This window comes from Haliotis cracherodii, unplaced genomic scaffold (assembly GCF_022045235.1).
Source record: "Haliotis cracherodii isolate W230 unplaced genomic scaffold, xgHalCrac1.p SCAF_2, whole genome shotgun sequence".
Lineage (NCBI taxonomy): Eukaryota > Metazoa > Mollusca > Gastropoda > Lepetellida > Haliotidae > Haliotis > Haliotis cracherodii.
Genome location: NW_027266275.1, coordinates 26,355,523 through 26,373,377, shown reverse-complemented (window position 1 = coordinate 26,373,377; position 17,855 = coordinate 26,355,523). Strand labels below are relative to the sequence as shown.

Genomic DNA, 17,855 nt, shown 5'->3' with positions numbered 1-17,855 from the left:
TGGTACACAGACCCTGGGGCACATACAGCCATGATGATGGTCCACAGACCCTGGGGCACATACAGACATGAAGATGGTACACAGACCCTGGGGCACATACAGCCATGATGATACATACAGACCTTGGGGCACATACAGCCATGATGATGGTCCACAGACCCTGGGGCACATACAGCCATGATGATGGTCCACAGACCCTGGGGCACATACAGCCATGACGATGGTACACAGACCCTGGGGCACATACAGCCATGATGATACATACAGATCCTGGGTCACATACAGCCATGATAATACATAAAGAACCTGGGGCACATACAGCCATGACGATACAAGCAGACCCTGGGGCACATACAGCCATGATGATGGTCCACAGACCCTGGGGCACATACAGCCATGACGATGGTACACAGACCCTGGGGCACATACAGCCATGATGATGATACTAGCAGGTCCCAGCATGGCCCAAGGTCAGCAAATCTACCAAGTCAATTCATCAACATAGCAAGTATGGTAGCTCATTACAGGTAAACAATTTTGTCATTTGGACAAAAGAATAAACAAGATGATAAACATGCATGATGTTTGTTCGTTCGTTGCATAAAGCCAACCTCAGAAATCTTCCAGTGATAAATCCACGTCATCGGGGCGCAATGACATGCAATCAAACAAGACAGTGATTCTGACAACCCGATCCAAGTAGTTGCCTCACAGGACAATTATAGGGGTATGGGGTCTCATTCTGACCCTGAATCCACATGTGAAAAAACACATGAAACACGATGACCCACCCAATACAGACCATCGAAAGTGACTACAAGGAAAGTTACATAAATGTTAATTTATAGATTATCTTACAATGCCTTATTTTTCTATTGTCTTTTGCAAATGTATATGTCAACATTCAACAACATATCTGAACTATAACAAGGTACAATATGGCAGTCTGCTACAATGAAATCCAATTCATATTACTGTGAATAGACACTTTCAGCTAAACACAGTAAATGAAAGAGAGGGTTGGATCTAAACATCTCTTTGATGAAGTATTTCATTCTGCATGGGAGGAAATTCCAAACTGGATCAGGCCATCAATGTTAATAACATAACAAAAAGACATGAAAGTCACATTGGTTCCTTGAGGTGAGAAGCTTTAGGTAATGGACTCTATCTCAGATTCCTCACAGGACACTGTCATGATAATTGATTCATTGGATATGAAGCTACCTACCAGTATCCTTTGTTGTGCGACAGACAGCAAGCCATCTCTTTTTTCATGTGTCTGACAACATTTCCCAAATTGTCTACAATCTGATCACTATTGTCAACAATCTTATCAATCTTACAGCTGCAACCTCTCCTTGTTTCTCAGGTCAAGATTATTTTTTTTTACACCAGTGCAAGCACTGTCCTGTCCTGTCCCTACACACTGGCAAAAACACTTCCATTCCTCACAGCATCCAGCAGTCATCATGATTCATTAGGTTTGTCCTTGGTAGCATCCAGCACCTCTGTGTCCATATTCTCCTGTTTAGTTCCATCACTACTGTAGAAGGGGTTCACGATGTCTCGACGAACCTCAAAAATCTGAAAAATGAAGACAGTAATCTTAAACATGATCTTGAATTAGTCCCAAAGAAGACCCACAAAACACTAAATCTGCTTCTCCCCTCTGTGTTATTTATTACACCAGCTCAACAAATAAGTGTACATTCATTTTGCATTTCAGCTTGACAGGATGGGGTGGGGGCATCTCTCACCTGGATGTAGCTCTCAGACAGCGTGATCATCTGGGGGAGGATGTCAGCTACATGGAGATCCTGGAGCTCATACCACTTCCCAGAACCCTGCAACACAAAACACAAGAATCTTCAGGGTCACCATGGTGACAAATACACACATGTATACCTCCCTGGGGTCAGAAATACACACATGTACACCTCTTTGAGGTCAGGAATACACACGTGTATACCTCCCTGGGGTCAGAAATACACACATGATAAAATGTGTTTTACCTCACGAAGTGCATCAAATCACTTGATGACCATGATAAAAAACATCAAAATAATTGAAAAATAGGTGTCAATGCCCAGTTGATGTACACATGCTCTGCAAATCCTGCAATCAAACGAATTCGGCACTGCAGTTGCCATGTTGTTTATGAACCAGATGTCGTTTTTGTTACAGGATTTGATTTGACTATGCATAGACTCGTTAGACCAGCCAAATCATAACTCCATAATTCCAGCCTAGTTCGGCAAGGGTGGAAACTGGTCTTTTATAGTCAGTTAACTGCCTTGACCTGGGACGATGCAATCAAGTCAGCGAGCATGACCACCCAATCTCGTCAGTTGCCTCTAACGACAAGCATAGTTGCCTTTTACAGCAGGCATGGGTTGCTGAAGACCTATTCCACCCCGGAATCTTCACGGAGGGTAAGTAATAAGCAGTAACTGAAAGCATGAGTGATGATTCACCCAATCAGAGAATGATGACAGAAAAGCCTGACCTAACAAAATCACCAATTTAGTCATTCAAGAGGAAATATTCTCGGAATGCACACACTGATTCAGATATGACTCCAGCATGGAGCTACCAAACAGCTGTAGACAGCTGAGTGTGTTACCTTGTGGAGGATGTGCCCCCTGTATGTGCCCTTGCCTGCTCCAGGCTCCCCGTCGTGGACTACGTTGGCTACCAGATCATACGATGTGTGCTTGTGCTGGGCTCGCACCTCAGTGGACAGCATGTCGCCAAAGTCGATGTTCCTTCAGAAACAAGTACATCAGTCCCATGACCTTCATCAAGAACTTCCAGAAGAATCCTACACAATGGTGTCTGATGCTGGTAAACTTAAGTTATGAATCTGCACTAATTAAATCTAAATTTAAACAACAAAGGTGTCATAAGTTTTTAATAAAGAAATTGCAAAGATTATACCACAAATTGTTTGAAACAGCCAATGTTTTAATTATTGCTAAAGGTATTATAATAAACATTTGTATACATGTCACTCATCTTCACAGGAGTGCTCAAAATACCACCATGTCAATATTTCCCAGACTGACCTAACTCTAAGGAATAACCAAATCAAAAGTCATCAACATGATCATATAGTAATATTCAAAACAGAAATGAAGATCAAACTTACTTGATAGGAAAATTCACAATAGTGGGATTCTTTTCTCTTACAAAATAGTTCTTTGTAAATCTCTGCAAATAAAACAAAAAGTCTTATTAATATCTAAAGTAAAAGGAGCCAGCAGGTGTAGCGAGGGTTTATGCTGCAGACAATGCACATGTATCATACCTACAGCAACCCTTCAAAGGACGTCCCACGCTTGAAGCCTGCGATTGTGCATGATACTGCCCTGTGAGGATACATTGTTGATTGTTGCTGTACACCTCAGTGAGCAACATTCCAGATATACGACAGCAGCCTGTATATGACTGATGACAGGCCAGCTCAGCCAATGGTCGTTATAATGAGCAACCAGTGATTAGCAATCTAGACAAGCTTAATTCAACCTGTTCACAATCACTTTGTTTGATTGCCAACCATATGATCTTAGTTTCAAATCTAGATTTAAGACAGAAAATAGACACTGGAACATTGAGCAAAGTCTTCCTTCAAAAGCCTGGATTTCTCCATGATCTATTCTTACATTAACAGAGATACCAGCTGAACACACACTTATGATATTACTGTGACATTGCATGACACAGCCAACCCCCGTCTCAACATAGCTACTGAACACACAATGCAATTTAGAAAGTGGTCAACTGTAACAAATGTTATATTTGGGATAGCACTTTCTAAGTTAAGTATAGATTCTCATACTTTTTTGGGTTTTGGATTCGAACCCACACTGCCAGAGTGAGGCACCAAATCGCCAGCACACAAAGTCGGCGATCTAACCCACTCAGCCACCAAGACTTCCACAAAAATGAAAGTCTGACAACTGGTAGTCTAGATCACATACTTTGTGTACCCCTCTGACAAGTGTAAATTGGCATGGATCCCATGGCCGAAAGCTATGAACACACAATGCCATTTATGTTACTAAGAAAGTTTTATCCCAAATATAACATTTGTTACAGAGCTACAGAATCTCACCTTTATGTATATGATGATATATGGCGGCAGTCGAGTCAGCTCAAATCTCTTCATGGTGCTGTCCTTATGGGTCTTGTACTCTTTCTCCGACACGCCATTGAACTTGGACAAGATGGTTGCAAAGGGCACTTGAGGGATGATGTTCTCCTTCAACTCATCTGGGTACAGCGGCGGTGACGGCAGGTCACAGGTCAGGTACAACCACGGCATCTCTTCCATCGTCTCTACAGAGGGAAGAATCAGTGAGGAAGGGAGTTGTGTTTATTGCAGCTTTAAACCTTATTTCTGCTACAGCAAGGTTGAGCTTAATGTGTGAGAAAATCCCCGAGTTACATAAGTTTTGGACAATGTGAATATTACTCTGTGAAACCCCACAGCCCAAGTTAGGCTGCAGACACAGCCAGATCACAGCCAAACATGATTCAATCAAAAACAAGCAGATTCTGACACAGCTAAGGGGACACAATTCTTCACAGCAAATTGTGGCACCACTGGAAAACTTATTCTCATTTACTGGTAGGAGAGCATGAGATTGAGTGAGTGAGTGAGTGAGTGAGTGAGTGAGTGAGTGAGTGAGAGTGAGTGAGTGAGTGAGTGAGTGAGTGAGTGAGTGAGTGAGTGAGTGAGTGAGTGAGTGAGTATGACAATTCATAGTTTCAGCAACATTCCAGCCATATATTGGAAGTGAATAGGGTAGGATGCCATGTTTGAATAGTATTGGAAAAACATTCAAGAGTGGCCGAAATATGAGTGGGCTTTTAAACGTATACCATTTCAGGGAATCTGCAGCCAAAATTTAACCAGGGAGTTCCCACTAGGATGGGACAATCTGTGATGTCATAGTCACAAACTTGAAGGTGTTACTTGGAACACTCATCCAGACTGAGCTGTGGTCTATTTCCATTATACCCAAACTGTCCAAGTGATCCAGATACTGCACAGTGTTTAACTACATACCCATGTAATCCTCTGTCAGCATTAGTGCTTCCTTTTCTTCTTCTTTCTGTAAAACAAAATGATGAAGGTATAAGACCAGCGAATCAAAAGTCCCTAATCTCAAAACATTTGTTCTTGCTGCTCAACACTCACTTCCTGGACACATGGCTTAATGTTAAACGCCCTGCGTGGAGTGGAGTGTATCACAGCAGCTGTCTACACATCTACACATCATTCAATGTATAATCAGTCTGGACACAGGTGAGGGAGGAGTGTTTGTTTTTTGCTTGTTGTTTAATGCCACACTCAGAAATATTCCGGTCTGTAAGTAATTGAATCTGGACCAGACAATCCAGTGATTGACATCATGAACATCGATCCATGTAATTTGGATATGATGACATCCATCAACCAGTCAGTGAGCTTAACCACCCAATCCCATTTGTCACCTCTTACAAGCATAGTCAACTTTCAGTGCAAGCATGGGTCGCTGAAGACCTATTCGAACGCGGATCTTTACAGTTCGAGTGAGGAGTGAGTGAATGTTGTTAGCAATATTCCAACCATAACAAGGCAGCTTTCAAATAATCAAGTCTAGGCCACACTTGGGGTTGATAGCATAATCAACACTGCTTGTCATTGGGTCACTATAACACAACAGTCAGGGATAAGAGCAGGGATTTACCCAGACGTGCCAGAGGCTGTTATTCCACACCAAGTCCATTCCATGCAGCAAGTGTCAGTCAACAATTGGAATTACACATTGACAAATTCATGCTGTTACAGTCACAACTAATATGATGGCCATGTAGATGTGATTGTATATCACTGATAACAGCATCAATAAAGAGAATATGTCTGGGACGAGTCCGAATTTACTACCTGGGTACCCTTCACCCTATTACCCGACCCTACCCAGGTATCCGCTGTAGGTCTCAGGAGATAGGTACAAATTGTCCGATTGGGCATAGTTTCACTGTAGCCCTGGCAAAATTTATTTAGATACTCGCATAAAATAATCTGGGCATGCATACACTGAAGTTAACTTAAGTTTTATCTTTATTCAAACATATAAAAGTCAGAAGGAATGCGTGCATAGTCAGAAAGAAATGCGAACATTAGTGAGTTGTTGTGTAACCATGAAGTTCTTGATAAGTTTTGTCATTAAACAATATATCACAGGTTGTCCTGTGGGTACCCGGGTCCTTCTCAGTACCCACCCGACCCAAGTACTCGAGTTACCTGTCCCGGCCCTAAAAGAGAAGGAGGGTTTAATACTATGTTTTACGTTCAATGTTAAAATACCAATGTTAATCTTAATTTAGCAAAATACAAACTTTAAAAAGCCCCAATTTTGAAAAAGACAACTATTTTTTCCTAATTTGCTTTACTTCATAGGTGCCTACCTATGTGTTGCAATATATTATGATGATTAGATGGAGAAGGATGATAATGTTGGAATCATGACTGACCAATGGTAGGCACAACAGGCTGATTTCTTCAAATACATTTAAATATTTTTTTGATGCAATTTAGTCCTAATTACTGTGTCAACCACAAGGTGTGTACTTGTCATTACAAACAAAAAACGTGTGGAAATCATCACAGAAATGGGTGTAATTTATCCTTAAATAAATTGGGTCGGTGAACCAAGTTCTGGCTGCGTTCTAAAACTAGCTACACCATCACCCCTGGCAAAGATAGCAGTTGCTACCAGTGGACCTGTTCGATATGTTTTCCTAACATGCTATACAGAGAAGATCTGAAAGCTGTGCATGTTACATGTCTCAATATAGATCTGTCAACACTGACAGGAAGACCTGTGTTTGAATGGTCTCACCATATCAATAGGTGGCATCTTCCTGGCGTAAACTCGCATCTTGCCCCGGAATGTCTTGTTGATGATGCTGCTGTTCAGCTTCCGAGTTCCGTTCATTGCAGTGTGTAGAGCATTCAGCAGCCATGACAGGAAGTCCACTGGGTCACCTACATCAGACAGAACACTGTTCTTCATATCACACAAAACAGGCTTCTGATCAGGCTTCTGAACTGATCAGTTCTCTCACTAAGAATTGACTTTCACTTTGTGTCAGTTGGTTGGTTGGTTGGTTTGTTGTTTAACGCTTAAATTAACGTTTAAATATTCCAGCTATATGACGGCGGTCTGTAAATAATCGAGTCTGGACCTGACAATCCAGTGATTAATATCATGAGCATCGATCCACGCAATTGGGATCGATGACATGCATCAACCAAGTCAGCGAGCCTGACCACCCGATCCCGTTAGTCGCCTTTTACAGCAACCATAGTCGTCTTTTACGGCAAGTATGGGTTGCTGAAGACCTATTCTATCCCGGAATCTTCACGGGTCTTGTGTCAGTTCATTGGAGTATGAACCTTCATAGATTGAGGGTCAAACTGTATGAACGTGGGAGCTTGCGAAGACAAGGCTCCAGGTAATGTTATTTGCCACTGGATATTTACTCACATGTTATCTTTACATTGGGTATTTAACTGATATTTTTATTTGGGTATTCAATATTTTTTACCCTCTCAGGTCCAGTCTATGGACTTCCATAAATTGATCAGTTAAATAATTCTACTTCTATGCTGTTTCAGGTAACTTGTAATTGGCATATGGTCGTGTGCTGCCCCAAGAGTCAAATGTCGCATAACCTCACAACAGCGACACATGTCCAAGTTCCAATATATGAGGTGTTGCACATCTGTGCATTATTCATAAGACTGAACAATAAGAGGTGGCTAACGGGATCGGGTGGTCAGGCTCGCTGACTTGGTTGAAGCATGTCATCGATCCCAATTGCATGGATCGATGCTATTATCGATCACTGGATTGTTTGGTCCAGACTCGATTGTTTACAGACTGCCGTCATATGGCTGGAATATTGCTGAGTGCGGCGTAAAACAACAACCCAACCAACCAATATCGGCAGTCCAGCATCCCAATACACTACAATACTGTCATACCATATCACCATACCACTAGTGTCTGGGGCTTTGGTCACTCGTCCCAAGTCTGAGTCAAGTAAAATATCTCTCAGTCAAGTCCTTAAAGTCTTGTTCCTTCAGTACTTCAATCTAGGGATGCCTTAAATCTTTTTAAGCTTAAATCAAGCACCCTTTGACTTTATAATTAAATTCTAACACTGACTTATGTCAACTGCAAAAATCCACCAAAGATTGGGGCTGGTGTACATGGTGTACATTTTTGTCAGGGGCCACACACAAACCTTGTTCTGTGATCTGGAAGCGCTTCTTACTGCACAACACTACAGCCTGCAGCATCTCATGGGGACTGACATGGGCCTTGAAGTTTCGGGGGTTCCATAGTTTCCGTAGCAACTCCCCAAATCTCTGAACAAGCAGAAATGCCTGATCGCCAGGGGGGCGCTTGATTTTCTTGTAGCTAGCCTCCTGGAGAAAATAGTTTCTCAGTGGAACCACATGAGACAAGGCCTGGAGGGTGAAAAACATCTGCATTAGTTAAAGGATATATTTTGGTAGGGCTGTGTAGTGCCTGGAATTATGTGCTGCAATATACATGCTATATTGCAATACTTAGCATGTTAAGTTTATATTGCAATATGTACTGCAATATATTGCCATTAACCAATAACCATGTTTTCTATTCTGCTTTCAAACTGCCCTACATTTTTTAAGACCAAAAAAGCGCAATAGTGTTTTATTGTGGGATAAACCTGATAAACAATGACCATGAGTTGTTGATTTCTTCTATGAGATATCAACATTATGTACAGCCTCTTTAAGTATGTAAATGTACAAGCTTTGAAAATATTTACCCAGATTTAAATAATGATGACTTCCTGAATAGAATCCGACCTCGGAAATGTTGCAAAAGCCCTTTTTACAAACAGGTGGGTTAAGTTTGGTATTTCCAGCATATTCTCACAATCCTAACGTCGATAATCTGTGCCTTTTCTCATAATACCGATTGTCATATCTCTCCCACAATGTTCATCAACTGCGTTTATCTGCGCAGCCCATCTACATCTATGGGGAACATCTTACTCGACACTTCCCTCTCAAACATAATGTTGTCCAAATATGACGTCATCAAGTTGCGAGCGCATATTGGAATCTCTAGAAATGACATGAGAGAACAATATTTTATCATGAAATAAACCATGCTTCGTTCTTCATTGTTCTTTGTGTATTTATTGCATAGCTATCCTACATTTGCCCATCCACCCTTGTCTCAGCATTCATGACTGTCTTACATAACTATAAACATTGTTAACGGAGGATCAAACTGTAATTACATATACTTAACATATTTACCAAACTCGTATGAAACGACAACATACCTGCAGCACCACATTGCAGTAATCATTGGCCTTGATGTTGTTCAGACCAACAATACCTGGCAAAGAGAACACACTCATAATCCACAATGAAACAACAACTGGATAAAAGCAAGAAATCACAAGTAGGATATATCATTACTGCTTATAATTGGAACTTTCAGTATAACCTGAAACATATCCAATATACCAATACATCAATGAAAGACGAAAGTCTTTTAAAGTGCACAAAAATATGATAAATTCATTCTTGGGAATATGGGTTCTTTTTCATCATAAAACGGCAGATTTAACGTCAGTAATCCTTAATTTTTCGTTATATTTCTTAATTCAAGAATGAGTGACTGTGAGTAATATTTAGCAATATTCAAGCAATATCATGGCGAGGGACACCAGAAATGGGCTTCACACATTGTACCCATGTCAGGAATCAAACCCAGGTCTTCAGCATGACGAGCGAACTCTTTAAACACAAGGCTACCCGACCGCCCCAAGTTTTGCAAGATCAGCTGAATATAATGGCAAGTCTTATTGGACTGATTTTAGTTACAAGCCCTACCTGGTAGGTATGTAGTGCCATCGTATGCCCTGGACATCTTGGGATTTCTGTCAAGTCTCTTGATAGCCAGGTCCGTGAACGTCGGGTTGAGGACATACTGAAAGTGAAGAGCAACAGAATCAAGTGAGGAACTCTTGAACCTTGTGCACTGATGAAGCTCCTTGCCTCCATAGCTCCAGTGTAGGACTCAGAGAGTGGGCAGTGTTTAACACCATGTGCACTGCTTGTAGCCTTATCACAGCAGGGGACACAGAAATGGGTGCCACACATTGTACCATTTCTTATAATTTAGACTGCAGCAGTTCTTTGGTGTGATGAGCCAACACTTTAAACACTGGAGTTAACCCAAACTCCTGTTTATGTAGGAAATCTAAACTAAATGTCATTTTTGTTTATTACTGGCATCTGGATTTCCTAATTAGGTTTAGTTCATAATGAAGTTTTATTTTGTTTGTTTGTTGTTTTACGCCACACTCAGCAATATTCCAGACGGCGTTCTGAAAATAATCGAGTCTGGAACAGACAATCTAGTGACTGACATCATGAGCATTGATCCACATAATTGGGATACAGGGACATACATCAACCAAGTCAGCAAGCCTTTCATAATGAAGTAAAATGTAATAATGGTTACATGTACTGTTATAATTTGAAGTTAAACTGTGTCTATCAGCATGTGATCAGTCATCAGAACATATACCCTATATGACTATTTGTGAAATTATTGATATTGTTCTGGGATCATATATATACTCACAGCCAATACAAACATGAATAGCATACATGTTAGTTAATGTATGAAGACTAACTCGTAATCAAGAGATATTAGATTGGTTCTATGCACAAAAGAACACACTTGTATGTTGTGTGAGTAAGTGAGTGAGCATGGTGAGTGAGTGAGTGAGTATGGTTTTACGCCGCTTTTAGCAATATTCCAGCAATATCACGGTGGGGGACACCAGAAACGGGCTTCACACATTGTACCCATGTTGGGAATCGAACCCAGGTCTTCGGCGTGATGAGCAAACACTTTAACCACTAGGCTACACGACCGCCCTGTATCTTGTGTGAACCGATGCTCATGAACGCATCACATGTGACATCACAGATCCATGACTTGACATGCACCATTTGTTCTGTACAGGATTAGCATGTAAAGTTTGGAAATCACATGCAGCATATTGTGACAAGAATACAGTCACTCTGTGGTAACACTTGAACAACTGTTAGTTTTGTCATTAATTGGTACAAATTGGAGTGAGTGGGTATGGTTTTGCGCCGCTTTTAGCAATATTCCAGCAATATCACAGCAGGGAGACACCAGAAATGGACTTCACACATTGTACCCATGTCGGGAATCGAACCCAGGTCTTTGAGTGAATGCTTTAACCACTATATTGGAAACATCTCTTCTGAACGTAATACTTCTCTATATGTTTCTATGGTTCACAAATCTTTTGGTGGTGAGGATATATCTGTAAATGCTCTGGACGTTTATAGCCATATATATATATACATCAATAATTAATCACTGGTCAAAAATCACGAAGCACTTGTACGTAAACTTGATAAAGACATAAGCCTTGTCACTCACAATAATATCTTCAAGTGATGAGTCGATAATTTCATAGTTGTCAGGCAGACAGTAGAACTTCTGTGTCTGTAGGTTGAGGAAAACATGGTGGCCCTCGAAGACACTGTGGATGTAGGCATGAGTGTTGGGTCCACGGCCTGGAGAGAGATACACATTAACAGCGTCAGGAAAGTATTCATATAGGGCTGGCTAAAAAGATTGATATTTGGAGATATCGTTGATGGGTAGAAATATTAACGATTTTCAATATGAAAATTGTGTCATCAATAATATCTTACCTAAACTATTGTGAAGCAATGAAGTTTTAAGTTACCAAAGCAAACTTCACAGAAAGCAATTGACTTTGTTATATCTTAAAGGGGAAGTGTACACGCAAAAATCACTTTCTTTCTTTTATTAAACAAAACGCAATTTTAGAATTAGTTAGTATCTGTGTTTGAAAATATACACTCATTTTTTTTTCAAAGTGAAAGTAGGAAGCTCACAATAGTGTGAAAGTGATATGCCGTTATGAGGCCTTCGTTTTACGAGCGAAATAGGCCTGAGTTATCCCCCTTAGATTATGACGTAATTGGTGCCAATTCAACTGGGTCCCTGTCTATTCTCAACGCAAAAGATATCAAGGACCACTTTGCGGTAAAACAACATGGTCTGCGACACACTCCGGCGCAGTGGTGTCTCAGCATAACACAATTCTGGCTGGCATCTGAGATGCTAGAATCACAAAACTGTACCTACCCCACGTGAAGCGGCTCTAACAAAGCATGATGACGTCATAATGTTTATCAATTGGCACCAATGACGTCATATTGCAAGGGGCATAAGCCATGGTGTTTTTGTTATGGAAATAGAACACTTGGTAAATGTGAAAAATATGAATCGTTTTAGTGCCAAAAATATGTTAATTAAATATGATGTTTTTATATTTTTGTCTATGACACTTCTATGTTAACACTTTTAATGTGGAAAAAGTACAAGAAAAAATGGTTCATTTCCGTGTGAACTTGCCCTTTAAATGTCCATAAAGTAATCCATGCATACATGTATCCACACTCACTAGTGACATGAAATATGTTGATTTTTTTCTCTGCTTTATGCATATCTGCTCAAAGTTACTTATTCCCTATTTATCGATAACTGATTGATATTTAGTTAACGATTATCAATCTCTGTTATCCATATCGATTGCCAGCCCTAATTCATACTTATGACAAAACAGTTTTACAGGGATATACAGTGAAGCCTGTTTATTTGTCCACTGAAATTATCCTCATTGACAAATTTTTGGTTCAACTAACCATTGCTATATAATAGTATATTTAATGTCCTCTTCAAGAGCAAGTATCATGTAAAATAGTAATAGGTTTTTTTACATCATTATGTATCCAGTATGATGTATAATATGATGGCCGAGAAAGAAAGTGTGTAATTGTTGAAAACGTAAACTGAGCACTGTTGCTCTTAATCAAAAGTATGTATTTTGAGGTCAGCATTCGCAATATCTAAACGAATCTTAATAGTGCTAGTGCTTAATAGTGCTACATAACAAGAATGGTACTTGTTTCACCTAGTCACTCCCCCTCAACGGTGCTGTTATAAAGATAGACATCAATTTATCTTTGTAGCCAATCAGTGCCAATTAACCAGAATGGTTTTTGTCTCAACTACAGTCACTCATCTCACAACATGTAACTGCAGTAGATTACTGCATAATGTATGTCAGCAGTCAGTCCAGGTATCATAAATCACTCAGCCATGTGTATTGTGTTATGTTAAATGTTAGCAAGTAACACAGATTCACAGAGTCTATCACATGTTTCTCCATCTCTGTTATGCTATTTTAAGACAGCAACAGGATATTGTGATTTGGAGAAATTATACCATACAAACGAAAAAATCTGTGTTTTGCAATCACTTGTAATCTATGCATCCAAGATGGGCATCATCCTGATTATTTTCGTCACTATTGTCGTCCCAGGTAGGGGTTTACTTGTACTTCTTCCAAAATCACCAATTCATCTTCCGAGAATCATTCACATTCCATGATAACTCTAAAAGTTCTTATTTACGCGCAACTTTCGATGTTTTGAATACCATATTTGCATAAAGGATGTTAACATCTACCCAAATATGCAAAATTGTATGTACCCATGAGACTTGCACTGTAGCTACAAGAAGACATTTCCCAACTGCACAAAGGCAGGGAGTCCAGATTAATGAGGCTCAAACTAACAGGGTGTTGCTATCCGAGGAACAATTGGACCTAAGTCTATAGTTGGGTAATGTTCACACACATCATCATAAATGTGGATATTTCCCAGGTGAAACTCGTTATCAGCTCGTTATTGAAGTGTGTTCTGCCTACTGATGCCTACCTTGGAAGTACTTGCCGCAGACCAGGCAGGCATAGACGTTGATGTGGGACAAGGAAACAGAGCATAACTTCTCAAAGTCAAAGTCCAACAGTGATCTGAAACAAGGAGAATGTTATCATATTTAACACTAAATGTCATAATCAAAATATCATTACCAATATCAATCTCAGAAATAAACATGATAAAAGAGGGTCCTGGGCTCCTTGAAGTTTGCAGTTATAGTATCATGTGAGTCCAGTGACCCTTTAAATCTATGTCATCAGGGTTATGATAATATTGTTTGCTTGATTGTTGTTTAATGCCGCACTCAGCAATATGCCAAAAATATGATAGTCGTCTGCAAATAATCGAGTCTGGACAGGACAATCCAGTGATTGATCAGTTGCAGACGTAACGTGTACGCGTGACGGCTCTGCCGTCTCTTGTACGCGAGACGGGTGCGGTCCGCAGTACTCAGTGAAGCGCTTGATACTAATTAATTCAATCACCGTGGCTGTGCTGTCACCCGCGACCTCCGCGAAAGTAATTAAAGCGCTATGTACACGTTACATCCTCTACTGTTGATAGATTGATATCATGAGCATCGATGATCTATGGAAATGAAATATGATAAAGTCTGACCACTTGAAACCATTAGTTAAGACAGTCATAGGTTGCTGAAGACCAATTCTAACCCATATCTTCAAGGAGAGTTAAGATAACAAGTGGTTATGACATACTGACTTATTCTTACTTTCAAAGACAGAAAAGCCGATAACATCAATATCATAGCAAGCAAACTAATATCCAAAACATAGGCAAGCATACTGATAACATCCAAATCACAGACAAACATACTGATAATAAATACAAAGTGTGTTTGTTATCCTAAAACAAAAAAGGACACAGACAAAAACATTAAAATTAACATGTCATAACATACCTGTTAATAGTATCCAAATAGGGACAAGATCTACTTTTGTCAATTTTAGGCTCCTTCACTGGGACTGAAATACAAAAAATACATTGTAATATTACACTTAAAAAAACCTGACAACTAGACACCAGGTACATCCTTGGAAACTATCCCCCAGGTCTGTCGGTCATACAGACTAGTCTCCGACACAAACATGGTTTTCGATTTATTTCAACCTATCAGTAATTGGTTACCAGGGTATAATTGGTGAACATGGTTACTGGTAAATAACATGTGTATTTTCCATGTTGAAATACCTATTCTTTATGAATTAATATTTTGTAAAAAACATGATAAATGAACAGTATGAAAAAGTCTTATTTATAATTTTTTATGATGACAGGGGTTGAGAACTATTGTCACACTGCATGCTTCATAACCAGGGATTTTATTTAGGATTTGAAACCAAGTGCCCTTGGCAGGCAATTACTTTGTTCAAAGTTCTTATTTTCCTAAATTCTGAGGTATTTTGATATTGCATTCAGTGCATTAAAGTAAAACTATGCATTAAACTTAAAGTTGCTTCCTCTTCAATGAGTCTGTCATCAAGTTACCTCTGCACGGCCTATCATTAGTTATAATTATATTAACATGTAGGGCTCAATTATTTCCGTCTCCTTTTACTTTTAGATATAAATAAGACTTTTTGTTTTATTTGCAGAGAACAAAGACAAGAAAAGAATCCCACTATTGCAAATTTTCCTATCTAGTAAGTTTGATGTTCATTTCTGTTTTGAATATTACTATGTGATCATGTTGATGACTTTTGATTTGGTTATTAGTTAGAATTAGGTCAGTATGGGAAATATTGACATAATGGTATTTGGAGCATTCATGTAAAGATGAGTGACACATTTTGACTAACGTCAGGGCTCCACTTGAGGAACTAGATTTAAGTTGCACCAGGTGCAAGTTGACATGAAAACCTAGTTGCACCAGACAAAACCAGGCTGCACCCTGATCCCATCAATTTATCTAAAAAAATAAAATCTAAGTTCTCTGATGACTGTGTAAGAATTTTTACAACAGTTACTACTGTCATATTATGCTTAAAGCTGCAGTACAGTATATAATCTTGAAGTACCCACAGTTTGATGATGGTCAGTTTGAGGTAGGCTATGGGTTAACTATCACTTTCAACAAATGAATCCAAAGTAAAGGAAATTCTGTACAATTTTTATCAAGTTGCAAGTTCCGTGGACAAAAAATGGCTACTGCGCATATGCATAAGGTAAATATTAGGGTGTTGATGACCTGGTAAATAAGCACTAATTGTTTGAGATAGCATTCATCCATGGTCACTTGGTAATGTGTTGCTAACATGGAGGAGTTCGATCCTCCACAGTTTTACATTTCCAACCAATCAGGTGTCTCGGTTTGGTCACGTGACCTAAACACTCAATTTTGAGGGCAGAATCAACTTCTGTATGTTTTTCTTCATTTCGACAGGAACCCAATGTCAGTACAATTTAATTAATTGTTTATTTAATTATCCGATAAGGGTATAGCAATGACACTTTGTTTATAACACTTGTGAGATAGAAAGATCCTGGATTCAAAGTATGTGTCCCTCTAGTCACATCATTTACCCCTAATGAAGAACTGTCCATTTGAATTGAGGACATCATGATATTTAAACATAACAAAGGCTTTATATGTGCCCTAGGGTGACAGGTCTTTCAACAAGATCACAGATATCAGCGATAAAACTTAACTGTTGACACTAACAGAATTCCAGAACCAGCTATTTCTGAATGAAATGGCTCAGAAAGGGTGATGCTCTTCAACCAACCAGATTGCTACACTATACTAAAGCTCCACCTTTTTCTGTGATTGACTGTTTTCCAAATACATCAACAACCAATACGAAATGTAGAATAATGCCTTATATGGCTTGAGATAGAAAGATCCCGGTATGGAACTTGAAATACAGAGCAAAACTTCACAACCGGACGTGAATACACATTACTTTTGGACCGTTTACTGCAGCCAGGCCGTATCATTATGTCTTGATAATTACATGTAATTGCAGGTGAATCATATGTAAAACAGTCGGTGCTCTTTTTATTTTAACTTTTAAGCAATTGAGATATTTCTAATGACAACACTTTCTTGTTGATCAGCGGAACTGCAGCCAGGTATCAAATTACATTCTCCATAGATGATAGACCCTGTAGAACCAGAACGAGGCAGGATTCCCCTGCTATAAGCAGACATGCCCACTGAAAGTGTAAGCTGTTTAGAAAATGATGTCCATCAAACTAAAAAGGTTACTGTGGTCATCATGCAGCGATAGAAATTGACACTTGGCCTTATAGTCCTTGCCAAACTGCCCAATAGTTTAGGCATCATAAGGACCAGTAGAAACTTGCCATTTTTAAGGGGTTTGCTATATGTTACCATTATATGGACTAGTGGACCAAAATGTTAGTTTCTTTCGCTGCCACGGTTCACAGAGAGACGTTCAGCTAATGATTTCGGCCCCATGATTTTATCCAAATTTGTCAGGGGGCGATTATTGGAGGTTATGGGAAATATTTAAATCCCAAATTAAAATCGCTTTGAGCACAGATCCGAGCAACCGGGAAAAAAACAGGGCACATGAGTCTGCCGCGTGTAAGTCTACGTACTGTCCTGAAGGCCTATTTTAAATTGTGCAATTAAACCAGTTTCAAATCATGTAAAGTGATAAATATTCTATATTTTTGCTAAAACAGACATACCAATGTCATCATCATCATCTACTTCAACGACTCGTTTCTTCGCATTGTGAGATTTCTCAAGTCGTTTTCTTGTCGAAACCTCCGCCATTTTCACCCGGTGTGGTAAACGTCATTTCCTGTCGAAATAGGCCTAGTAAATTACGGATAATTGGTTCTTTCAAAGTATTCAATTGTTTTCACATGTTGTAATACCTTACACTCTATTATTTCATTATAGACTTTACTCTGCCTCCATTTAGACACCATTTGGAGG

At 39.5% G+C, this 17,855-nt stretch overlaps 1 protein-coding gene across 1 annotated transcript; it reads right to left on the bottom strand.

Moving 5' to 3' along the window:
• Positions 1-276: 276 nt before the first annotated feature.
• Positions 277-17,696, bottom strand: LOC139467896 (ubiquitin carboxyl-terminal hydrolase 39-like). The gene is made up of 14 exons (XM_071249439.1): positions 17,603-17,696; positions 14,847-14,910; positions 13,925-14,019; positions 11,550-11,686; positions 9,956-10,052; positions 9,400-9,455; positions 8,305-8,530; positions 6,894-7,039; positions 5,075-5,120; positions 4,118-4,341; positions 3,152-3,213; positions 2,627-2,768; positions 1,761-1,847; positions 277-1,587 (listed from the first exon to the last, which is right to left on the bottom strand). The coding sequence occupies exons 1-14, from the start codon at positions 17,688-17,690 to the stop codon at positions 1,471-1,473; spliced, it is 1,587 nt and encodes a 528-aa protein (XP_071105540.1). The 5' UTR covers positions 17,691-17,696; the 3' UTR covers positions 277-1,470.
• Between the last annotated feature and the right edge of the window lie 159 nt (positions 17,697-17,855).

Bases quoted from the DNA above. Each gene is read 5' to 3' on its own strand.
- LOC139467896 (XM_071249439.1), bottom strand. From the start codon at position 17,690: ATGGCGGAGGTTTCGACAAGAAAACGACTTGAGAAATCTCACAATGCG. The intron at 2,769-3,151 runs GTAAGTTTGATC...TTGTTTCTGAAG, and splicing joins ATTGTGAATTTTCCTATCAA to GAACATCGACTTTGGCGACA. The intron at 1,848-2,626 runs GTAACACACTCA...TTTGTGTTGCAG, and splicing joins GGGGGCACATCCTCCACAAG to GGTTCTGGGAAGTGGTATGA.